This window comes from Tachyglossus aculeatus, chromosome 3, assembly GCF_015852505.1.
Source record: "Tachyglossus aculeatus isolate mTacAcu1 chromosome 3, mTacAcu1.pri, whole genome shotgun sequence".
NCBI classification, from domain to species: Eukaryota; Metazoa; Chordata; class Mammalia; order Monotremata; family Tachyglossidae; genus Tachyglossus; species Tachyglossus aculeatus.
In genome coordinates, this window is record NC_052068.1 from 52,603,611 (window position 1) to 52,630,482 (window position 26,872).

At 43.5% G+C, this 26,872-nt stretch overlaps 1 protein-coding gene across 1 annotated transcript in view; it reads left to right on the forward strand.

The window, feature by feature from the left end:
* The window catches only part of CCDC6 (coiled-coil domain containing 6), a 122,935-nt gene that overhangs the window by 38,433 nt on the left and 57,630 nt on the right, over positions 1-26,872 (forward strand). Inside the window, exon 2 of the mRNA XM_038743502.1 lies at positions 24,428-24,577. Coding sequence (XP_038599430.1) covers positions 24,428-24,577 — 150 coding nt within the window. The remainder of the gene's footprint in view (positions 1-24,427; positions 24,578-26,872) is intronic.

A 26,872-nucleotide genomic window follows, 5' to 3' on the forward strand; every position in this document is an offset into this window, starting at 1 on the left:
TGTTCCCCGCCCATAAGGAGTTTATGATCCAGATTGGGAGACAGACAATACAGTAAATTATGGATGTGGACATAAGTACCGTGGGGCAGAGGGGGAAGAAAGGGAAAGGCTGCCAGGAAGGGGAGCTTTGGCCTGCAAAACAGTAAATTTTAATTATTTTATAGAGAGAAGTGATTGTAGAAAAACAGGACAAAACCAAGCCAAAGATAGACAATCAGGTTAAGTAAGATTGTATTCCTGATTAATGCCATTAAATAACCAAGATTTCAAAGGTCCACTTTTGCAGTTCACATAGTTACCTCACCTGTAAAATGGGGATTGAGACTTTGAGCCCTACGTGAGATAGGGACTACATCCAGCCAGATTTGCTTGTATTCACCCTAGTTCTTAGTACAGTGCCTGACGCATAGTGAGCACTTAACAAATACCATAAATATTGTTATCTATACAGTATAGTTGGTAGAAACGATTGGTGTGGGAGCAGAGCAAGGATAGGTGGGAGGGAAAGAGCTAACTGAGTGCCTTCAAGATGATGATGAGGAATTTGATGGAAATGGATGGGCAACCACTGGAGGTTTTTGAGGAGTGGGAAGACATGCAAAGAGCATTTTTTTTATATGAATGATCCAGGCAGCAGAGTGAAGTACCATCTCACAACAACTCTCTCCTCGACCCCCTCCAGTCTGGCTTCCGTCCCCTTCATTCCACGGAAACTGCGCTCTCAAAGGTCACCAATGACCTCCTGCTTGCCAAATCCAACGGCTCATACTCTGTCCTAATCCTCCTCGACCTCTCAGCTGCCTTTGACACTGTGGACCACCCCCTTCTCCTCAACACGTTATCTGACCTTGGCTTCACTGACTCCGTCCTCTCCTGGTTCTCCTCTTATCTCTCCGGTCGTTCTTTCTCAGTCTCTTTTGCAGGCTCCTCCTCCCCCTCCCATCCTCTTACTGTGGGGGTTCCCCAAGGTTCAGTGCTTGGTCCCCTTCTGTTCTCAATCTACACTCACTCCCTTGGTGACCTCATTCGCTCCCACGGCTTCAACTATCATCTCTACGCTGATGACACCCAGATCTACATCTCTGCCCCTGCTCTCTCCCCCTCCCTCCAGGCTCGCATCTCCTCCTGCCTTCAGGACATCTCCATCTGGATGTCCGCCCGCCACCTAAAGCTCAACATGTCGAAGACTGAGCTCCTTGTCTTCCCTCCCAAACCTTGTCCTCTCCCTAACTTTCCCATCTCTGTTGACGGCACTACCATCCTTCCCGTCTCACAAGCCCGCAACCTCGGTGTCATCCTCGACTCCGCTCTCTCATTCACCCCTCACATCCAAGCCGTCACCAAAACCTGCCGGTCTCAGCTCCGCAACATTGCCAAGATCCGCCCTTTCCTCTCCATCCAAACTGCTACCCTGCTCATTCAAGCTCTCATCCTATCCCGTCTGGACTACTGCACTAGCCTTCTCTCTGATCTCCCATCCTCGTGTCTCTCTCCACTTCAATCCATACTTCATGCTGCTGCCCGGATTATCTTTGTCCAGAAACGCTCTGGACATATTACTCCCCTCCTCAAAAACCTCCAATGGCTACCGATCAATCTGCGCATCAAGCAGAAACTCCTCACCCTGGGCTTCAAGGCTGTCCATCACCTCGCCCCCTCCTACCTCACCTCCCTTCTCTCCTTCTACTGCCCAGCCCGCACCCTCCGCTCCTCCACCACTAATCTCCTCACTGTACCTCGCTCTCGCCTGTCCCGCCATCGACCCCCGGCCCACGTCATCCCCCGGGCCTGGAATGCCCTCCCTCTGCCCATCCGCCAAGCTAGCTCTCTTCCTCCCTTCAAGGCCCTGCTGAGAGCTCACCTCCTCCAGGAGGCCTTCCCAGACTGAGCCCCTTCTTTCCTCTCCCCTCGTCCCCCTCTCCATCCCCCCGTCTTACCTCCTTCCCTTCCCCACAGCACCTGTATATATGTATATATGGTTGTACATATTTATTACTCTATTTATTTATTTATTTATTTATTTTACTTGTACATTTCTATCCTACTTATTTTATTTTGTTGGTATGTTTGGTTCTGTTCTCTGTCTCCCCCTTTTAGACTGTGAGCCCACTGTTGGGTAGGGACTGTCTCTATGTGATGCCAATTTGTACTTCCCAAGCGCTTAGTACAGTGCTCTGCACATAGTAAGCGCTCAATAAATACGATTGATTGATTGATTGATTGATTATGGGAGAGGCGGGAGACAAGGAGGTCAGAGAGGAGGGTGATGCTGTAGTCAAATGACAAATGCTTGGACTAGTGAGTTAGCATTTTGGATGGAGAGAAAGAGTCAGATTCTGGTGGTGCTGCAAAGGAAACCAACAGGATTTAGTAACTGATTGAATATGTAGTAGAAGAAGAAGAGTTAAGAACCAAAGTCACAGGCTTGTGAGACAGGAAGGATTGGGAAAGTGATGCCAACAGTGATAGGAAACTTGGAGGGAGGAGGTTTGAGTGGATAGATGAGGAGTTCTGTCCTGGGCATGTCGAGGTTAAGGCATCACTGGGCCATCAAAGTGGAGGTGTCCTGAAGGCAGGAGGAAATGGTGGACTGCAGGGAAGGAGAGGGGCCAGGGCTGGAGAGGTAGATTTGGGAATCATCTGCATAGAGATGGTATTGAAGCCATGGGGGACAATGAGTTCTCCAAGGGAGTGGGTGTAAATGGAGAGTAGAATGGGACCCAGATCTGAGCCTTAAAAGGATTCCCATAGTATGGGGGTGGGAGGCAAAGGAACCTGTGAAAGATACTGAGAAAAAACAGCCAGGGTGATAGGAAGAGAACAAAGAGAAGAGGAAGTGGAAGCTGTGGGTGTGAACAACTTGTTTGAGGATTTTTGTAAATATTATTTGTTCAAAACAACCCATTCACATCCCTTAACACTTTTTTGGTTGCTCCAAAGCTCTTAAGACAGTGCCCTGCATACAGTAAGTACTCAATAAATATGATTGATTTGCTATCAATCTCTGTTTCCTTCCTTTCAAATAGAAGCAATCACTCTTCTGTTTCCCAGTTAGTGTTTTCATGGGGGTGGGAGAGCAAGATCATTGATTTCAGGTTTTTAGAAGCATCATTGCTTGGAAAAGGAATATTAGAATTAATTTTTCCCACCATGAAGTGCCTTGAATCTCCTCTTCACTGCTTTTAAGATTGGTCCTGTTGCATTGAATATCCCTGTCAGGTCATATAGATGTATTACTCTATTTTACTTACAAGTGTATTCGTGAATCCATTTTCTTATGAAAAAAAAATCTCATTCACCGGATTACTTTTTTTTTTGGTCTTCATATGCACACAGTTCCTTCCAGAAGTACTGTTGAACAGAGTTGGTTGACATGTTCCCTGCTCACAGTGAGCTTACGGTCTAGATGAGGAGACAGACATTAATATGAATAAATTACAGATATGTACATACATGCTATGGGGCTAAGGGTGGGGTGAGTAAAGGGTACGAATCCAAGTTGAAGGGTATTGCAGAAAGGCGCGGGAGTAGAGGAAATGAGGGCTAAGTTGGGGAAGGCCTCTCGGAGGAAATATGATATTAAAGATTTGAAGGTGTGGAGAATGTCGGTTATGAAGGGGCCAGGGTGGGTGGGTGAGGGGGTCTCCAGGCCACAGGCAGGACAAAGGTGAGATCGAGGTACATTGAGTAGGTTAGTATTAGAAGAGTGGAGTGAACATGCTAGGTTGTAGGAGGAAATCTGCAAAGTACAATAGGAGGGGGGGCAAGATGATTGGGTACTTTAAAGCCAATGGCTCAGAGTTTCTGTTTGGGGAGGTAGATGGACAGCCACTGGAGGTTCATGAAGAGCGATCCAGGCAGCAGAGTGAAATATGTACTGGAGTGGAGAGAGACAGGAGGCTTGGAGGTCAGCAGAGAGGTTGATGGAGTAATCAAGGGTGGGATAGGGTAAGTACTTGGATTAGCATAGTAGCAGTTTGGAGGGCTGGCAAGGATAGAATGGATTTTAGCGATTTTATGAAGATGGAGCCCTAAGGATTTAGGGAAAGATTGAATATGTGTGTCGAATGAGAGAGAGAAGTCAAGGATAATTTCCCCTGATTCCTAGGACACATCCAGGGACGGGCCTTATCAAACACTGACGATCCATAACATCAGTCAGTTGTATTGAGCGCTTACTGTGTGCAGAGCACTTTACTAAGAATATCATTACAAAACACCAAAACAGATGAAGTTGGGTTTGACACAGTCCCTTCTGCTGCTCTCTCCAGTGGAGGCCTCCTCTTCTCCCACTCCCCCAGACTCACTGGAAATGGAGAAGGTGTCAGTTTCCTTCTGGCCCCCCAAATGTCGCTTTCGCACTATCCCTCCTCCCCCTTCCCTTTCCTTCCCTTCCTTTGAAGCCCACATTATTCGCCTTTACCACCCCCTCCAGATTCTTGTAGCTGTCATCTACCACCCCTGCCCCTGCCCCACTTCCAGCTTCTTTAACGATTTTGACCCCTTCCTCACCTTCCTTCTCTCCTTTTCCATGCCAACTCTGATCCTTGGAGACTTCAACATCCACATGGATATCCCTGGTGACTCCTCTGTCGCCTGCCTTCTATCTCTCCTTGACGCTGCCAACCTCTTGCTCCACCCCACCTTGCCCACTCACCAACTTGGTCACACCCTCGACCTCATCATCTCCTACCGTTGCACTATCTGCACCCTCACCAACTTTGAAATCCCTCTCTCTAATCATAACCTTCTCACCTGCCTCCTCACTCACACTCCTCTCCCCTGTAAATCTATATTACTTCCTCACAGAGACCTCTGCTCTCATTCATTCATTCATTCATTCATTCAATCGTATTTATTGAGCGCTTACTGTGTGCAAAGCACTGTACTAAGCGCTTGGGAAGTACAAGTTGGCAACATATAGAGACGGTCCCTACCCAACAGAGGGCTCACAGTCTAGAAGACCACATCCATCTTTCTGAGCACCTAACACCCCACCTTGCCGCCCTTTCCTCTCTACCCAATCTTGATGATCAGATTACTGCTCTCAACTCTACCCTCTCTACTCAGCTCGACTCCCTCGCTCCCCTTTCCCTTCACCGCTCTTGTACCACTGACCCACGGCCCTGGATCACTGCCACTGTCCTCCTCCTTTGCTCTTATGCTGGAGCTGCTGAACGCTGCTGGCGAAAGGCTAAACACCACGCCAACCTCGTTCACTTCAAGTTTATCCTAACTCTGCCCTCCCCTCTGCCAGACAAAACTATTTCTCCTCCCTTATTTACACCCATGCCTATCATCCCCGTCAGCTCTTCTGTACATTTAACTCCCTTCTCAGGCCCCCTGTTCCTCCCCCTCCTCCTTCCCTCACCCCCAACAATCTGGCCTCCTACTTCATTAATAAAATTAAATCCATCGGGTCTGAGCTCCCCGAAGTCACTCCCCCCACCTTTTTCCAACCCCCCGGCTCTCAACCCTCTTGGCTACTCTCCCATCCTTCCCAGCAGTATCCTCAGATGAGCTCTCCTCCCTCCTTTCAAGTGCTGCTCCGGCCACCTGTGCTTCTGACCCCATTCCCTCTCATCTTATGAAATCTCTCACTCCATCCCTTCTCCCCTCCTTAACTTCCATCTTCAACCGCTCACTCTCCACTGGTTCCTTCCCCTCTGCCTTCAAACATGCCCACGTCTCTCCCATCCTAAAAAAATCCTCTCTTGACCCCACCTCACCTTCTAGTTATCGCCCCATCTCCCTCCTACCATTCCTTTCCAAACTCCTTGAATGAGTCATCTACACGCGCTGCCTCGAATTCCTCAACAACAACTCTCTCCTCGACCCCTCCAATCTGGCTTCCATCCCCAACATTCCACGGAAACTGCCCTGTCAGAGGTCACCAGTGATCTCCTGCTTGCCAAATCCAATGGCTCCTACTCTATCCTAATCCTCCTCGACCTCTCAGCTGCCTTCGACACTGCAGACCACCCCCTTCTCCTCAAAACGCTATCCAACCTTGGCTTCACAGACGCTGTCCTCTCCTGGTTCTCCTCTTATCTCTCCGGCCATTCATTCTCAGTCTCTTTTGTGGGCTCCTCCTCCCCCTCCCAACCCCTTACTGTAGGGGTTCCTCAAGGGTCAGTTCTTGGTCCCCTTCTGTTCTCTATCTACACTCACTCCCTTGGTGAACTCATTTGCTCCCACGGCTTCCACTATCATCTCTACACCGATGACACCCAAATCTACATTCTGCCCCTGCTCTTTCCCCCTCCCTCCAGGCTCGTATCTCCTCCTGCCTTCAGGGCATCTCCATCTGGATGTCTGCCCGCCATCTGAAACTCAACATGTCCAAGACTGAACTTCTTATCTTCCCTCCCAAACCCTGCCCTCTCCCTGACTGTCCCATCACTGTTGATGGCACTACCATCCTTCCTGTCTCACAAGCCTGCAACCTTGATGTCATCCTCGACTCCGCTCTCTCGTTCTCCGCTCTCTCGTTCACCCCTCACATCCAATCTGTCACCAAAACCTGCCGGTCTCACCTCCGCAACATCGCCAAGATTCGCCCTTTCCTCTCCATCCAAACCGCTACCCTGCTCGTTCAATCGCTCATCCTATCCCGACTGGATTACTACATCAGCCTCCTCTTTGATCTCCCATCCTCCTGTCTCTCCCCACTTCAATCTATGCTTCACGCTGCTGCCCGGATTGTCTTTGTGCAGAAACACTCTGGGCATGTTACTCCCCTCCTCAAAAATCTCCAGTGGCTACCAATCAACCTACGCATCAGGCAAAAACTCCTCACTCTCGGCTTCAAGGCTCTCCATAACCTCGCCCTCTCCTGCCTCACCTCCCTTCTTTCCTTCTACAGCCCACCCCGCACCCTCTGCTCCTCTGCCGCTAACCTCCTCACCGTGCCTCATTCCTGCCTGTCCTGCCATCGACCCCCGGCCCACGTCCTCCCCCTGGCCTGGAATGCCCTCTGTCCCCACATCCGCCAAGCTAGTTCTCTTCCTCCCTTCAAAGCCCTACTGAGAGCTTACCTCCGTCAGGAGGCCTTCCCCGACTGAGCCCCCTCCTTCCTCCCCCCCTCCTCCCCGTCCCCATCTCCCCTTACCTCCTTCCCCTCCCCACGGCACGTGTATATATGTATATACGTTTGTACATATTTATTACTTAATTTTACTTGTACATATTCTATTTATTTTATTTTGTTAGTATGTTTTGTTTTGTTGTCTGTCTCCCCCTTCTAGACTGTGAGCCTGCTGTTGGGTAGGGACCATCTCTATATGCTGCCAACTTGTACTTCCCAAGCGCTTAGTACAGTGCTGTGCACACAGTAAGCGCTCAATAAATACGATTGAATGAATGAATGAATGAATTACCACTAGCTAAAATTTCATGATTAAGAGATTGATGTAAGCCCATTATGAGCAGGAAATGTCTTCTAATTTTGTTGCATTGAACTCTCCAAGCGTTTAGTACAGCTCTCTGCACATAGTAAGTACTCAATAAATACCAATGATTGGTTGATTTAAATCCCCTAGATGTAAGTCCTCTACAGTCCTGAAGACAGTAAAGCTCACTGTGTTTAGGGAACATGTCTACCAACTCTAGTATTTTCTTCTCCCAAGTGCTTAGTACAGCATTGCCCATGCAGTAAGCACTCAATAAATGGAATTGATTTAAAAAATCTTGCAAAAATTTTCACAAAAGCAGGTGAATTTATATATTTGATGGAAGAAGAATAAAAATCTCATGGACTCCTCCTAGACTGTAACCTTGTTGTGGACAGGGAATGTGTCTACCAACTCTGTTATATTTTCCCAAGTGCTTAGTTCATTGCTCCATACACTATAAACAATAAATATGATTGATTGATTGACTAGTGATTTCACAGCTGCCCAAAGGTTTTCAGAAGGTGTAAAAAGAAAAGGTAGTGGCTGCTGTGCAACTTAATTGGACAGATTATTTGCAGAAGATGGAAACTGACTGTCCCAGTTAGCAGAGTAGGCTTTTACTTCTACAGTCTCTTGCCAAGACTAATAACTGTATTACAGTATGTTCATTTGATATTTCAATGTTGTATTTTGAGCAGCTGATCATTTCATTTTAAAAAAGATTATGCAACAGATTGTCATTTATTATTAATCAATCGATTATGTTTTTTGAGCACTTACTGTGTGCAGAGCACTGTACTAAGGGTTTGGGAGAGTACAATACAGCGAAGGTGGTAGGCTAGGCATGTTCCCTGCCCAAAATGAGCTTACAGTGTAGAGGAGGAGACAGACATTAATATAAATAAATTGCAGATATGTACATAATTACTGTGGGGTTGAGGGAGGGGTGAGAAAAGGAAGCAAATGCAAGTGTGTCTAGTTCTGCTTATTGGTTCAGTGGAAAGAACACTACCCTGTGAACCAGACCTGAATACTTTTCTTGGTTCTGTGACAAAAGTGGTGAGAGTTTCTGATAGAAGAATCAACTAATGCACTGTATGAAGTGAACAGGCAGAGCAGGAACCCTGAAAAATTGCTGGCCAATATGAGCAACAAAGTTTCCAGCAGCTACGAAGACCGTAACCTTTTTTTTTTTTTTGGTGGGGGAGGTGTATTTGTTAAGTGTATACTATGTATCAGGCACAGTGCTACACACAAGACAGGTAGATGCTAATCAGGTTGGACACAGCTCAGGTCCCACGTGGGGGCTCAAAATCTTAATCCCCATTTTACGGATGAGGTGACTGAGGCTCAGGGAAGCAAAGTAACTTGGCCAAGGTCAAAGAGCAGGCAAATGGCAGAGCTGGGATAAGAATCCAGGTTCTTCTAATTCCCAGGCCTGTACTCTATTCGCTAGGCAACACTGTCTCTCAGCTTGCTTGGGTTAAGAAGCTACTCCCCAGCCTCGGCACTGTATTATGGTTACTTCTGCTGTAAAAGATCCTTTGGTGGCCCTTTGCAATTTGCTTCACCCTTTCCTGCCTACTCACCTGTTACACGCCTTGCCTTGTTAGGACACAGCAGGGAGAAGTGAATGCAAGTGATACTGCTCAAACCACTGACTGTTCAGTCATTTCCTTCTCCCAGGCTCTTGGTCCTTAAGTCTCAGGACTGAGGCTCAACCGTCATTCCCTCTAGGAGACTGTCATCATTGTGCAGCACATAAAGGAATTTCGTATTTCTTTTCCAGGAAAAATCTATGGGAAAATTTTAATAATAATGGTATTTGTTAAGTGCTTACTATGTGCCAAAATTCAGCCACATTTTGAGGGATAACAACCAGATTCTATCCTGGGATATATATTTCCATTGAGACATTTTCAGGGAAAATAATTTAGAATTTTTCATAGGTAACGTCTCCCTGATGCTGTAGTAATAGCAGTAGTAATATTTATTTTGCATTTACTGTGTAAAGAGCATTGTATTAAGTGCTGGGAGAAGTATGGTCCTTTCAGACACCTCTAGACGAAGCTCATTGCAGACAGGGAATGTGTCTGATTATTGTTATGTCGTACTCTCCCAAGTGCTTAGTACAGTGCTCTGCACACATTTAAGCACTCAGTAAATATGATTGAATGAATGAAGATGAGGAAAGGGAAGAACGGAGAAGTAAGTGACTGGCCCAAGGTCAGACAGCAGGCAAGTGGCAGAACCACTGACTTCCAGGCCATGCTGCTTCCCCTGAAGCACTTACTGTATGCCTAGTATATGTAAACCTCTGTACTATGTAAGCCCTTGGAAAAGTACAGCAAAAGGAAAGAGGCCTGGTTTCCGCCCTTCAGTGATTTTGCATTGAGGAGGACAGAGGCTGTACGACCCAAGTCATTTACAAATAATTGGAGCAGGAGTAAGAAGCAATGCTGTGTACCTGCTGACAGCAGAAGTATGGTAGGGTATATAGAAAAACAAATAATAGTGTGTTAAGAATACTAGGGAATGATAGATAATGTGTGAACCTAAATGCTAAGGGCAGTTGTTGGATTGACATCATGTTGGAAGATGGAAGGGAAGCAGATGGAGCAAGGGCCTGAGAGTAGGAAGGACTTAAGTCTGTTGTATTTATTGAGCGCTTATTGTGTGCAGAGCACTGTACTGAGCAGTTGGGAGAGTATAAAGTAACAGGGTTGGTAGAAACCGCCCCTGCTCACAAGGGGTTCTAATCCCTGCTCTCCTACTGGTTTCTTTGTGACATTGGGCAAGTCACTTAACTTCTCTGTGCCTCAGTTCTCTCATCTGTAAAATGGGGATTAAGGCTGTGAGCCCTGTGTGGGACAGGGACTGTGTCCGACCTGTTAGCTTGTATCTACCCAGCACCTAGTACATAGTAAGCGCTTAACAAATACCATAAAAAAGGTGGTGTTTAGATTTTAACACTGATTCATTTGGCATTGTTAGATGTAGACTTTCCAGGTTCTTGGGCTATTTGTTTAAAAAATGAACGACATTATCACCCTGACTTAATATTGTAAAATGTTAACCCTTGTTTTATGCATTTACACATATTGATTTAAATATGATTAACAAGATAGGTAATCTGGCAGTTCTATGTTGATTATTTGAAAAGGCTAAACTGATTTCGGTTTCATGAAAATGTAAAAATACGGATGGTTATCTGACTGCCAAATTCACTGAAAAAGAAAACATTAATGGGAGATCAAGAACTAACTGTTCAACAATTTGAAATGCAGAGTAAAAATGTGAGGACAGGGTTCTTACCTACTAACTCCATTGTACATTCAAGAGCACGGGCTTTGGAGTCAGAAGTCATGGGTTCAAATTCTGGCTCCGCCAGTTGTCAGCTATGTGACCTTGGGCAAGTCACTTAACTTCTCTGGGCCTCAGTTACCTCATTTGTAAAATGGGGATTAAGACTGTGAGCCCCCTGTAGGACAACCTGATCACCTTGTAACCTCCCCAGCGCTTAGAACAGTGCTTTGCACATAGTAAGTGCTTAATAAATGACATTATTATTATTATTCCCAAGTGCTTAATAGAGTGGTCAGCAATTCGATTGATTGCCTTCCCTGAAGTACCAGTTTTTGATTCCTCTTAATAAAGCAAAGCAAATGAAGACCCTTGTTTTCCATGTTGCCTGGTGACAAACTTAAATAGCTTTCTGGCTCACCTAATGCATCCTGCATTTCATTTCTTCAGAAAGCTTGGCTGGGCGGAAGGACATTCATATTAAAACCGAAACCCCCCATCCAGCTTTGCATCCGAAAGCAGAGATCTCATAGGAAGTAAAACAGCTGGGTTTTTCTCACCTACACAGAAAACTGACTCGTGTTCTCGGCTCTGAAGATATTACAGGCAAGTCTTTGGAGAGCAAAGTGGCTTTTTAGGATTGTGCTTTTGGCAAGCCAATTCATAAAGTCAGTTTAGATTGTTTTGAGGTCTGGCTAGAATATCAGCAACATCAAATCAATCAATAAGCCAGTGGTAATGAGCACTTAAGCACTGTGCTAAGTGCCTTATTATGGGTTTAAGTGAATATAGTAGTGTGTTAGGTGCTCTATAAAAGACAAGTTGCATGGGAACAAAATCTTTAATGTTGGCATGGTTATTCACAAATTGTCATGGGCAGTTACTCCTGAGTAATTCTACTTTCTACTAGCCACTTTCATGCCATCTCTCAGAGCCGAGGTGTTTAGCTTTAGCTTCGATTCAGCCACAAACACACAATCCCACAAAACCCTTAACTACAATTAGTGAGTATATCCTGGGTAGAATACTGTAAAATGGGGATTAAGACTGTGAACCCCAAGTGGGATAACCTGATCACCTTGTATCCCCCCCAGTGCTTAGAACAGTGCTTTGCACATAGTAAGTGCTTAACAAATGGCATTATTATTATTACTACTATACTGAGAACGAGAGAAAAATATAAATAAAAAACCCCACATCCCGCCTTAAAGGAGTGTTCAGTCTAATGAAATAGTGTACAGATCAATGCCTGTATTTTATGCCTTTAGTTTAGGGGTAGAAATGAGTTTCAGTGCCTGAGTAATCTCTTACTCTAATCCGTATTTTCTTTCGATACACCACCGTCGAAACTGAGCCACTCTTTTATATCAGTTCTTTTTTATTTTGTTGGAAAGTGTAGTTCTGCCAAAAAAAGAGCCCTCCCCATCTTTTTGAGGTAAGAAACTTTAATCATTTTCCCCTTAATGTATGATAAATCTTCCAGTAAGTAGAGTTTTCTAAGGTTAAATGTCACCATACCCTTCAGGTTATTTTATACAGTAAATGTTAATAGTCAAAATATTTCGATGGCAAAACTTTTTTAGAAGTCACGATTATTTGTTGCCACATAACCAGAGGCACGTATCCCCAGTTTGGCAGATATCACCCCCCAGCCCCATGGCACCTGTGTACATATCTTTCTCCTCTGAACTATTAATTCATTTTAATACTTGTCTCCCCCACTAGTCAGTCAGCCTGTCAGTTGTATTTATTGAGTGCTTACTGTGTGCAGAGTACTGTACTAAGCATGTGGAAGAGTACAGTATATAACAATAAACAGACACATTCCCTGTCCACAACAGGCTAGATTGTAAGCTCCTTGAGGACAGGGAACATATCTACCAACTGTGTTTATATTGTATGCTCCAGAGTGCTTAGTAGAGTGCTCTGTACATATAAGTGCTCAATAAGTACCAGTGACTGACTGTTTCCCAGCATGCCGAGTTGTATCAGCCCATCCATAGGTGTCCATTCCACTGGAGCAGTGAGGGTAATTGCCCCCATAGCCGCCTGAGCTGGACTCCCAGGTATTTGAAAGAACTTTAGAGTTTCCACTTAGGACTTAAAAAACACCAAAGGGGGACTTCTTGCCCTACTAGCTCCTTGAAGTTCAGCCCTTCTTGTCTTTTTCGCCCCCTCCTGTATTCCCTGCCCTCTTTTCTCTTCTGTGCTCAGAGCAAGACACTGGTATCTAGAAACCTGATTGCCACCTCTAAAGTTATGCACTCACCTGTCTCCATCCTCAGCACTTGTGTGTTTGTGTGAATATTTAATTATCCTAATTCAAATATTTGTAAAGATTGGCTCAGCCAGTTGGTAAGGGACCAGAAAAGGGGTATATTGTATCTTCATAGTCAAATTTATTGAGTGCTTAACTGTGTGTAGAGCACTGTACTAAGCGTTTGAGTGAGTACTGTATGACAGATACATTCACCGCGCACAACAAGTTTACAGTCTAGAAGAGAAGATGCAATGTGTACAAGAGATTTTTCTCTTTCAGATATGCCCAAGCTTAGAGATGCTGTCTTGCCACTGGCAGTGTCATTTTAGCTCTGTTATGTCTATCTTCCCAGTTGGATTGTAAACTCCTTGTGGGCAGGGAGCATACTTTGTGCTGCTGTTGTACTTTTGCTGGGACTTAGTAGAGAGCATTGAACCCAGGAAACACTAAATACTGTCGCTGCTGCTTCGTATCAAGAATACCATCAATTCTGTTTAAATACTACATTCAAGTGGAAGAACTTGAAGAGAAGCAGTGTGGCCTAGTAGATAGAGCATAGGACTGGGAATCTGAAGGACCTGGGTTCTGGTTCTGGCATTGCCACTCGTCTGCTGTGTGACCTTGGGCAAGTCACTTAACTTCTCTGAGCCTCAGTTTCCACCTCTGTAAAATGGAGATTAAGACTGTGAGCCCCATGTGGGACATGGACTGTGTCCAATCTGATTTCCTTGTATCTACCCCAGCACTTAGAACAGCACCTGGCACATAGTAACCACTTGACAAATACCTTTAAAAAAGAACGTCACCAATAATGAAGATGTATAGAGATGACCGAAATCAAATTTTCCATGCAGAAAATGAAACTGGGAAAATCGCCTGGATTGGTTAAAAAATCACCGCCAAAGACTAGAAAGCAGAAGGCCTGTGGCCAAGAGAAACAGTGACTCTGGAGTTTTGCAAAATAAATCCAAATTGGAAAAAAATCTCACATCTGGAAATTGTCTAAAGGTGTTTGCCACTAAAGAACGGGGACATACAAGGTGGCAAAATTCTCAACCAGTGTGCTGTTAGAGGTATTCAAATTTGTACACAAGTCATTCTAAATCTTATAAAAGGACATTGTTTGGGCCAAGAGAGGACTCACAGGTAGTCTTCCAGAAAGGATATCAAATGATATTTCTGCCATCCACCAGAGAACAAAGAATTTAAGATTCCTGCTCCTCCTGCTGATTTTGAGCACAAGAGCGCGTACTGCAGTTCTTTATGTACTATTAGAACAAGGAATACCCTCTCTATTCAAAATGTGTTAAAGGCCATAATGATGGACTCTTGCCTAAGCAGTTTCCAGTGTTTTGGAGACTTGAGGGAGATCAAGCATACTGGTGGCTTTTCCAGTGAAAGAGACAAATAAAAAATGCCTGCATTTGTTGATATATATGATCTCATAGTGCAATCACCATAAAAGCATGAACAGCAACTTAGTTCAGGAAATATAAGGAAAAGCAGTGGGGATTGCTTTGGAAATTCACCTCAGGCAAACACAGTTGCTGAAGATGTGAGCGATGAATATACAATCATTTCAGTGGACAATTACTGAAAGAATAATAGAAAATAGGAACTTTGGAGAAATGGGAATGTGAGCCATGTAAGTGATCTGAAGATGTGGAAGTTCTCAAATTTAAGAGCAAAACTTCAATAATCACATATCCACAACGATATGTGGGTAGTAATACGTGAAACACCACCTAGTCAGAAGAGGAAAACCCACAAATAATCAAAAGTGCCTGAGAACAAATGTTTCTAAAATCTCTTCCTGGCATCCTGAATTTCGTACGTTAATGCGGAAACATTTGAAATGATATTTGAAATGACATATCTTTTCCCCCTGTGGAATTAACTTTCTAAAAGATTTTATTTTCATTTGTTTATAAAGCTGATTCTTGATTACTCAGGAGATAATTCCTCAGCTTCTTAATTATTCATGTCCCTTCCATTCATTCATTCATTCAGTCATATTTATTGAGCGCTTACTGTGTTCAGAGCACTGTACTAAGCGCTTGGGAAGTACAAGTTTGCAACATATAGAGACGGTCCCTACCCAACAGCGGGCTCACAGTCTAGAAGGGGAAGACAGACAACAAAGCAAAACATATAAACCAAATAAAATAAATAGAATAAATATGTACAAGTAAAATAGAGTAATAAATATGTGCAAACATATATACATATATACAGGTGCTGTGGGGAGGGGAAGGAGGTAAGGTGGGGAGGGGGAGTAGGGGGAGAGGAAGGAGGGGGCTCAGTCTGGGAAGGCCTGGAGGAGTTGAGCTCTCAGTAGGGCTTTGAAGGGAGGAAGAGAGCTAGCTTGGCGGATGTGTAGAGGGAGGGCATTCCAGGCCAGGGGGAGGAACCACCCATCTTTCCTCTGTTACTTTGAGAAGACACCCATCCCTTATCCCTTTCTAAGCCAATATTGATATTGTAGCCAATGCTGGGCGAAGCAGCCAGGGTTTCAGCTACATTTGAGGTCTCAAGATATTCAGTTATGGTATTTGCTCAGGACAATACTCTGCACACAATAAGGGCTCAATAAATACCATTAATTGATTGGTGGCCACACCCCATATCTTAGCTAGCCGTTTTATAAGCTCAGTATCTCATCCTTACTAGAAAAGTGATGCAGGCACATGTCTTGCTGGTGGAAGGACCCGCCTGTTCCCTCTCAACCATTGGTACTGAGTACTGCTCACCATCATCATCAGTGGTATTTATTGAGTGCTTACTGTATGTATTAAGTACTGTACTAAGTGCTTGGGAGAGTAGAGTACAACAGCATTGGTAGACACGTTCCCTGCCCACATTGAGCTTAGAGGTAGAGGGGGGAGACAACCATTAATAGAAATAAATAATTTACTCACTTTAGGGTGAGGGACAAGAAAAGGTTCACTATCAGAATTTCATGGACAGAGTGGGCATGAGGTTCTCCTTTACACTCTTGCAGTCATACTGTCAGCCACAACGTCTTCAAGCCAAAGGAGGAAGGAGGTAGGGTGGGGGGCGATGGGGAGGAGGAGGAGAGGAAAAAGGGGAGCTCAGTCTGGGAAGGCCTCCTGGAGGAGGTGAGCTCTCAGTAGGGCTTTGAAGGGAGGAAGAGAGCTAGTTTGGCGGATGTGTAGAGGGAAGGTATTCCAGGCCAGAGGAAGGACTTGGGCCAGGGATCGACCGCTGGACAGGCAAGAACGAGGCCCAGTGAAGGGGTTAGTTGCAGGAGAGGAGTGTGTGGGCTGGGCTGTAGAAGGAGAGAAGGGAGGTGAGGTAGGATGGGGAAAGGTGATGGAGAGCCATGAAGCCGAGTCTATCCACTATACCATACTGCTTCCCTTCTGGGTAGCTGTGAATGGTAGCCACAGGCCTGCAGGGCTTGTACTCCAGGGTCATAGGAGCCCTTGAGCATGCCTCATCACATTGGAACAAAGCAGGATGTGACTCCATAGCTGTTAGGTTCCTTTTATTTTTCTCAGAGTTGCCTGTTTGCCCCTTATCTTGCCCTGAGGTTCGTAGGATGAGGGTCTCATTTTTGGAAGTGCGTGAAGCAGCAGTGCGTGGGCCAGAGAGGAAGGCACAAGAATTCATCAGTGCCTACGTGGGCTTTTTTTTTTTTGTGTGTGTGTGTGTTTGTGAGAAGATTTATTTTCTGTGAAATATTTTGGGCTTGAATTTGCAAAGTTCAAATTGAACAATATAGGTATCATTAACTGTTTGCTCATGCAGACAGGCGCAACATATTTTGAGCTGTTAACCACTAGTGACCTTCGAATCTGTCCTAGAAACCTGATGACAGCACATCCATCTAATTTGACAGAATTTTCTGTCTTTTCAGCCCCCAGTGTGTGGACTCTCATCCTTTTCCTTCCCATTCCTCAATTTCCTTTTGATCACCCTCTGTGAGAGATCCTGGGGTCTTAGGCTGGTGGTGAGTGGAAGTAGTAAGCTCGCTGTGAGCAGGGAATGTGCCTGTTACATTAGTGTCTTAGTCTCCCAAGCATGTCGTGCAGCCTTACAAACACTAAGCACACAAGAACTACAGTTGTTGGGTAGTAGAACTAAGCAATCCAGTGATGTCAACATCCCCAGGCTGTAGTTGTCAATCAGGCAGACCCCTGGGCCAGTTGGAGATATGCAGTTTCACTGGGTGGTGTGAGGGTGGGGGGGAGCAATACCTTTTCTTCACAACTTAGCTCTCCTATGCTGAACTGCAGAAGGTATTGCTTGTTTTAAATTCCCCCTGTGTTAACTGAGTAAAGAGGTGTTAGTACCATTAAAACCCACACAAGCTCAGTGAAATTGGCTTCAACTTGCCATTGGATTTGCCTTATGGAAACATGGTTAATATTTTTCTTAAAATTTCCATCTCTGAAATTGGATCGACATAGTTAAAATTGTTTTTTGCAAGGGCATTGCTCTAGTGTGACAGAACAATTCGTATCACAGAAAGATGCAGTTTTTCCTTTCCTAGCTGACTTTCACTTTGGATAATGAAAATGAAGAGGAGAAATAAATATTTTAAAAAATAAGAATGCCTTTGGGCTCTAAGTGCTAATGATATCCATCCTTTATTTTTCTTTTTATACAACCATGAAGATAAAATGCAAAGAAAAATTATGGATAAGCTCCATTATTAAGCATATCTAAATAGTGAATATCAGATGTGCTTGATAGCTGTTCTTACTTTAGTAGCTTTTTGCCATCAGTCAGGGGAAGCAACGTGGCCTAGTGGAAGAAGGAAAGTCAGGGGATCTGGCTTCTAATTCTGGCTCTGCCTCTTGCCTGCTGTGAGACTGTGGGCAAGGCACTTCACTTCTCTGTCCCTAGGTTCCTCATCTGTAAAATAAGTATTCGGTACCTTCTTAGACTGTCAGTCCCATGTAGGACAGGGACTGATTATCTTGAATCTGCCCCAGCACTTAGCAAATATCACAGTTATCATTATTGGTATGATTATTATTCATAATATTAGACAGTTGCATTTATTAGGAGCCTACTGAATGTAAAGGCCCATGGTAAGTACTTGGGAGAGTACAAGAGGCCTTTACAGGAAATGCTTTTCACTTGTCAATTACCCATTTGTCTCTTTTCCTCTTCATCATTTCTAGTAGTTTAAGCTTTCTGTTTGTGAAGATCTTTCCCTTTTTTAGTTGGGGAAGGATCGGACTTCATGACTCCAATCAATTCCATGTGCATCACCTTAAGGTGGAAAGCCCAGTGAATATATAACCATTCAGGAGAGATCACTGACTATAATTTTTCACATAAAATTGCAGGGTTGGATCTTCCACAATCTTTCTGTTGGTTTGGGATTTTGAATAATGATAATTATTCAGAGAAGTATAATATAATTATGATAATTATGAGAAGCAGCGTGGCCCAGTGGATAGAGCACGGGCTTTGGAGTCCGAGTTCATGGGTTCAAATCCCGGCTCCGCCAATTGTCAGCTGTGTGACTTTGGGCAAGTCACTTCACTTCTCTGGGCCTCAGTTACCTCATCTGGAAAATGGGGATGAAGATTGTGAGCCCCCCATGGGACAACCTGATCACCTTATAACCTCTCCAGCACTTAGAACAGTGCTTTGCACATAGTAAGCACTTAATAAATGCCATTATTATTATTATTATTATAATGATAGTAATGTTATTAAGTTCATACTAAGTACCAAGCACTGTCAGACAAGCCACAGTCTCTGTCCCAGAAGGGGCATACAGTCTAAGAGGTGGGGAGAGCAGGATTCTAATCCACATTTTACAGGTGAGCAAAGCATAGCTCAGAGAGGTTAAGTGACTTTCCCAAGGTGACACAGCAGATCAGTGGCAGAGCTGGGATTAGAACCAGGAGATCTCCTGACTTTGAGGCCCATGCTCTTTCTGTGGGGATATCAGCTTTCATAAAAGTGCTTGGAAATCTTTAATAATATAATAATAATAATAATGATGGCATTTATTAAGCGCTTACTATGTGCAAAGCACTGTTATAAGCACTGGGGAGGTTATAAGGTGATCAGGTTGTCCCATGGGAGTCTCACAGTCTTAATCCCCATTTTACAGATGAGATATAACTGAGGCACAGAGAAGTTAAGTGACTTGATATAAAGGGGGAGGGAGTTCTAGGCAAAGAAAAAACATGGACAAGGGGTTGGAAGCAGTATAGACGAGGTCAAGGAACAGAGAGTGGATGGTTTTAGAGGAGAGGAGTGTGCAGCTTGGGTTGTAGTAGGAAATCAGTGAGGTTAGAAAGGAGGGCTTTCCTGAAGGCTGATGGTAAGCTCGTTGTGGTCAGGGAATGCATCTGTTTATTGTTATTTAGTACTCTCCTGAGTGCTTAGTACAGTGCTCTGCATTCAGTAAGCACTCAATAAATATGATTGAATGAATGAATGCATGAATAAAGGAGTTTCTGTTTAATGTGATGGGTGATGGGAAACCATTGGCAACTTTTAAAAAGGAGAGAGATATGGACTAAACAGTTTTTTTAGAAAAATGATTTGGTCAGCAGAGTGAAGGCCAGTGGTAGGATGTAGGGAGTTCAGTAAGGAAACTAATACAATAGTCAAGGCAGGAAATGATGGAGAAAAAAGGTCCTCACAGATCCTAGAGAAGCTGTGAAGATAGAACCAACAGGATTTTCCGTTAGACTGAATATGTGCATTCAATGAGAGAGTTGAGTGAGTCAAGTACAATGCCAAGGTAACAGGTTTTTGTGACAGGGAGGATGGTAGTGCTGGAAAAGTTTGTCTTTGCTTTCCTGGTTCTTCAGAACACCATGCCTTCCCCATCTAATGGTTTGGACTAGTGTTTTTGAAGTTAAAATATAATTTGTTTGAGAACTAATAGTCTTAATTCCTACTATGATTACCCAGCTTAGTATCTTCCAGCAGCATTGGAATTAGCGTGTATATAATAAGTGAAGTAATTTCCATAGTATTTTCCAGTAAAACAGTGTGAGGTGGTAAATCCAATTAAACTTTAAGGGAGTCAACATCCTTCGTACGAGCAGGCAATACCATTGATTGATTCACCCCAGAGGAAGTAGAAATGCAAGATCATTGCACTTTATTTTTGATTTGAAACCATTCTCCAATATTTTTTTCCTGTCAAGAGTTAAAAGCCATCTGTGATTTTTTTATATTTGTTAAACACTTACAATGTGCCAAGCTCTGTACTAATTGCTGGGGTAGAGGGAAGAAACTCAGGTTGGACCGAGTCCCTGTCCCATAGGGGTCTCAGAGTCTAAATAGGGGGCAGTGGGAAGCAGCATGGCCTAATGGAAAGAGCACGGGCCTGGGAGTCAGAGGACCTGGGTTCTAATCCTGGCTCTGCCATGTGTCTTCTCTGTGACTTTAACTTAACTTCTCTGTGCCTCAGTTCCCTCATCTTTAAAATGGGGATTAAGACTGTGAGCCCCATGTGGGACAGGGGCTTTGTCCAACCTGATTAATTTGTATCTACCCCAGTGCCTAGAACAGTGCTGGGCACATAGTAAGTGCTTGATAAGTACCATTATTATTATTATTATCATTAGGATTTAATCCCCATTTTTATAGATGAGTAAACAGAGCTAGAGAAGTCAAGTGACTTGACCAGAGTCACCCAGCGTACAGGTGGTGGAGTTGGGATCAGAACCCAGGTCCTCTGATTTCCAGGCCTGTGCTCTCTCCAGTGGTGACGTTTTCCAGTATCAGTACATTGTTTTTGGGTTTAGGTGCCTATGTACACGTTCTTTCATTCATTCAATCATATTTATCGAGCACTTACTGTGTGCAGAGCATTGTACTAAACACTTGGGAGAGTACAATTGTGGCTCAGTGGAAAGAGCATGGGCTTGGGAGTCAGAGATCATGGGTTTGAATCCCAGCTCTGCCACTTGTCAGCTGTGTGACCTTGGGCAAGCCACTTAACATCTCTGTGCCTCAGTTACCTCATCTGTAAAATGGGGATTGACTGTGAGTCCCACGTGGGACAATCTGATCACCTTGTTCCCCCCCAGCACTTAGAACAGCGCTTCGCAAATAGTAAGCACTTAACAAATACCATTATTATTATTATTACAATAAAACAATAAGCGGACACATTCCCTGCCCACCTCTTGTGCTGTGAGGACAAACAGTGTGGTGTTTCACCACACATCACAGCACTGTTATCGTCAGTTGTGACCCCCAGTGGGGTTCTGTGACCTTGTTAGGGCAAACTCATAAATGGGCTGGTAATACTGGAGAGTGCTCCAGGAGTTTAGAGAGAGAAGAGATGATTCTCTCTGCCTCTCACTAGGCTTTGGGGACATACCCAGGTAAGATTCCCCTCAGAAGTGGTTTTAACTTCTCAAAATACTTGATGTCACCTGTGTATTAGTAATGATAGTTCGAAAAAGAGAACCTGTTTTCTTCTCTACTCTCTGGACATGTACTTAGTGTTCCTGTAATTATAGCAGTGAAGTTTGGGATCCTTTAGCAGGCTATCAAGTTTTGATACCATTAAAAAATAGACTGCTAAGTGTCTAGGCAGAGCAGGAGTGCAAATATAACTCACTTAGTTTTTCATGCAGTAAAGTGTCATGGTGTTTATGCTTGAACAAAAGGTTAGTAGCCTAAATTGAAAATCACTGACTGCTTTCTTGGATTTTTTTTAATTCAGTAAAAACACCCGTATTTCAATTCTGCTTATACAAAGAATTCAAGTATCTAGGCTTGAGAAGCACAGATCTAGTGCAATTTTGGCTGTGTACCTGTGCCTCTGTGTGTCACTGCAGGGACCTCAGAGTCAGCCCCCTGATCTGGGGGAGATGTCATGAAGACTTGCACTCTAGACTGTAAGCTCACTGTGGGCAGGAAATGTCTGCCAACTCTGTTGTACTCTCCCAAGCGCTTTGCTCTGTACAAAGTAAGCACTCAGTAAATATGATTGACTCATGGAGAAGCACAGATCTAGTGCAATTTTGGCTGTGTACCTGTGCCTCTGTGTGTCACTGCAGGGACCTCAGAGTCAGCCCCCTGATCTGGGGGAGATGTCATGAAGACTTGCACTCTAGACTGTAAGCTCACTGTGGGCAGGAAATGTCTGCCAACTCTGTTGTACTCTCCCAAGCGCTTTGCTCTGTACAAAGTAAGCACTCAGTAAATATGATTGACTCATGGATTGACCTAGCAAGATCCTACAGCCACTGTGATCCCTTTATTAGAGCAGGAGGACTGTGTAAAACAGCATGCCATTCTCATTCCTCTAAGCAATAGGATAACCAATTATTTGAATATCTGAGCATTAAGAATGATCTCTTGTATCTATAAGAGGTGTCCTCTTGGGAAATTTTGCTTTTACCAAACTTGGCATTTTATCATTAGTTATATTGTGTAATAAAATTAATGGCATTTATTAGTATTTTTATAAATAATAATTGTGGTATTTTTAAGCATGTATTTATTTTCTTATTTATTTATTGAGTTCCTACTTAGTGCAAAACACTGTCCTAAGAACTTGGGAAACATAGTCCGTAAGACACATGTTCTCTCTGCCCTCAGTCTAATGGATAAGGACCCACTTGGGCATGGAGAGTCTGGCTCATTTCTCTCTCTGAAGTAATGAGGAAATATTAGAATTAGAAAGCTGGTTAGCTTGAGAAAATCAGAGAGTGTTAACTGGAGTTTAGCATTGAAAATGGAACTCCTTGTCTGCCCTCCCAAATTTTCTCCTCCGTCTAACTTTTCCATCACTGTGGACAATACCACCAGCCTCCTTGTTCCTGGTAATCCTGCGGCCGAGTCATTACCCTTTATTTCTTGCTCTCTTTTTCCTCACATAAATCGATGGTTAAATTTTGTTGGTTTCTTCAAAACATTTTCCAAACAGTAGTGATAATAAAATAATAATAATATTATGTGCCATTTATAAGATAGTCATTTGGACACATTCCCAGTATCTTGAGAGTGCCCAGGAGAGAGGCAGAACAGGCACAAAACACTAATATTCCAAGGGAGTTTTCCTTTCTATTTAAAGAAAAAATGAATGGTCTTCCTTTTCCCAAAGGGACAACCGAACTCTGCTCCCCAGACAGGATGGGGAAGAAAAAAAAAAAGCAGGGAAGAAATGCTCTTGTGGGATCTGGGGAAGCCTAGAGAGGTGTAACCTCAGAGGCTTCTCATTCTGGCTCCCAAAGGTGACATCACTCTGGACTTTTGGCTAACAGGCTTTTTGGATCATGCCTAATAAAGAGGTTCTGTGGGTGTAGGGTCAGGCTTGATGCCCTGGCCTCTGGGGGAAGGATTGCCGCATTGCACAGCTATTTAACCCTGGGAAGGATTTAACCCCCAGCCGAAATCTTAGAGCCGGTGGCTGGAGGTCCAGTAGGCCCACTAGCCCTTTTCCCTCTGTATCCGGTGAGAGAAGTGCTGGTTGTCCTGAGAACGGAGAGTGATTTTTTTTTTTTTTTCCTAAACCCCACTGAATAGTGCTACCCTGGATGGTGGTGTCTTCAGCAGTCATGGATCAAGTAGCTGAAAATGCCTTTGTTTTCTTTTTTTTTTTTAAGACATTTTTAGAGAGTGAAATTCAAGTTAGGCTCCCTGCATACATTCCATACATGGTGACCATTCATTTTTTTAAAATAAAAAGGAAAATTCCCTTGGAATATTAGTGTTTTGTGTCTATTCTGTCAGTTGCTTTCAGTTTAAAAAGTATTTGCCTAGTGTAGTATATATGCCAGAGTCTGCTGACCTTTTTACAAAGCCTGCCTTTATTTTCTGACACTACAGGCAGGCCACCTTTTACATTATTACTAATGACAGGTGCTGCAGATTGGGAATTAATATAGTACTTTTACTGCATGGCAGATAAAACTATGAATATTTCATCTAGTCTTAATGCATCAAATTATGCTAGTCTCTGGTTTCTCTTTTTATGATTTTGCAAGAGCCCAGGCTATTTGAATGTTCGGAGTTCTTTTGAAAAGCTTTCTCATCCTGGCTGAAAATATAGTGTTTTTTGGTTTCTGAATTGAGACTTGGGAACACTTTTAATAATGCCGTTGTTTCATGCTTTCATATAATATAATTGAATACAGGAATTAGGAAAGGGTTTGAGAGGTTCTTTCCTGAATACTATGCTCCATAATGGCAAAAACAGAAATCTTGAATATAGGTAGGAGAGTGCTAAATTCTGTTAGTGTCCATGTGAAGGTTGTTCTGATTTCTGGTACTGTCCTTGAGAGAATTCCTAGTTATCAAAGTGAAATGTTTGCTATTTTTATGAGGCCTTATCTCCATTTTAACAGGGGGAAATACTGTCACTTTCTTTTCTAATTTCATTTTCACACTTTTGAAATAAAGCTCCTATTAAAAATGAACACTCCCTGGGCATAAAAGAACAGTTGTACTTTTTGGTATCTATGTTTCTTATTAACCATATTTTTTTTTCTTTTTTGCTTCACAGCAAGCTAGGGCAGAGCAGGAAGAGGAGTTCATCAGTAATACCTTGTTTAAGAAGATCCAGGCTTTGCAAAAGGAGAAAGAAACGCTTGCTGTAAATTATGAGAAGGAAGAAGAATTCCTCACTAATGAGCTTTCTAGAAAATTGATGCAGGTAATTTGTATTTGTATGTCTTCTTCCTCCCTGCACGCGCACCCCCACCCCTTCACCAACCTCCTTTCTACCTTTCATACAGCAGATCTCCTGAAATTTTTGCAGCTAATTGCAGGTAACATCCTTAAAGAAGAGAGTTCATATGGGGCTCAGTGGGTAGAGCACAAGCTGGGGAGACAGAAGGTCCTGGTTTCTAATCCTGCCTCTGCCACTTGTCTGCTGTGTGACCCTGGGCAAGTCACATAACGTTTCTTTGCCTCAGTTACCTTACCTGTAAAATGGAGATTACAACTTTGAGCTCTGTGTGGGATGTGAACTGTGTCCATCCTGATAACCTGATTAACCTGTACCTATCCCAGCACTTAGTACGGTGCCTGGCACGAAGTCAATGGTTAACAAATCCATTAAAAAAAATACATAGATTGTTGGCCTCTGAAACTTGTTTCATTATCAGGGCTTGGGTATCATTTCTTCATCTTTGTGAACACACCTAATGAGAATAAGCAACTCTTCTACCATTCATTTTCCCTCAAAAATTCAGCTAAGTGTGAGACAGGAATTTCCAAAGCTTCATCAAAAGGAGTCCTCCTGAATGGCAAGTCACATAATAAAGTCCATGAATTATAAAGCAGCAATGAGCTATAAGTATCTTTATATGTATTCCTATGGCATACCTCTTTTCATTTGATGCTATAACATGTGTAAGCATATTCCTCCTACTGAAGCACAGTCACATTAATACTAGCAGATTTAGTGGCTTTTAAAAAAGTTTTGTGGGCTTCTTATGGTCCATGTGCTGCATTCTAGTACTAGAATAGAAACCATCCTTAATGTAGGACTAGTTATTGCTTTGGGGAGTCTGCTGATAATGGAGATGGACGCTAAATATTAATAATAATAATGGCATTTATTAAGTGCTTACTATGTGCAAAGCACTGTTTGAAGCACTGGGGAGGTTACAGAGTGATCAGGTTGTCCCACAGGGGGCTCACATTCTTAATCCCCATTGTACAGATGAGGTAACTGAGGCACAGAGAAGTTAAGTGATTTCCCCAATGTCACACAGCTGACAATTGGCAGAGCTGGGATTTGAACCCATGAACTCTTGACTCCAAAGCCTATGCTCTTTCCACTGAGCCACGCTGCTTCTCAATGTTTTTGGATTTTTGTTCTTTTTATTATTTAAAGCAAGCACATGCATAAATGCATTCCAAGTCTTTATATGATTGCAAGTGGTAAAATATCAGTAGTAGAGAAAATATTCCTTTTTTAAAGCTTAAGAACTCTCTTAAATATTCATTCATTTATTCAATCATATTTATTGAGCACTTACTCTGTGCAGAGCACTGTATTGAGCACTTGGAAAGTACAGTACAGCAATAAAGGGAGATAATCACTGCCCACAATGGGCTAATAGTCTAGTGGCGGGGAGAGAGACAAACATCAAAACAAGTGAACAGGTATCAATATAAATAAATAGAATTATAGATATATACATAAATGCTGTGGGGAAAGAGAAAAGAGAGCGAGTTGAAGTGACACAGAAGGGAGGGAGAGCTGAGGAAAAGGGGGCTTAGTATGGGAAGACCTTCTGGAAGAGGTGTGTCTTCCATGGGGCCTTGAAGGGGGGAAGAGTGATTGTTTGGCAGATTTGAGGAGGGAGGGCATTCCAGGCCAGAGGTAGGATGTGAGCCAGGGTTGGTGGTGAGATAGGTGAGATTGAGGCATGATGAGAAGGTTAGCATCAGAGGAGTAGAGTGTGTGGGCTGGGATGTGCAAGGAGAGAAGGGAGGTGAGGAAAGAAGGGGCGAGGTGATGGAGAGCTTTTAAGCCAACAGTGAAGAGTTTTTGTTTGATAATAATTGTGGTATTTGTTAAGCACTTACTGTGTGCCAGGCATTTTACTGAGCAGTAGGGGGAATACAAGCAAATCAGGTTGGACATAGTCCCTGACCCTCGTGAGGCTCATAGTCTCAATCCCTATTTTACAGGTGAGGTAACTGAAACACAGAGAAGGGAAGTGACTTACTCAGGGTCATACAGCAGACAAGTGGTGAAGCCCAGATTAAAACCCATGAGCTCCTGACTACAAGGCCAATGCTCTATCTACTGTGCCATAAATGTTTTGGTTTTACTTCGCAAAAAACTCAATTATATGTATGAATGTTCAATGGAACTGATGCACAGCCCATAGGAACTGATGTTGATTGAGATTTATTATTTATTTCACACCAAGAGTGTAAGTGATTACAGCCACACCTAAAGGGAGCCAGCAGGGGCCTCTGCTAAAGGACT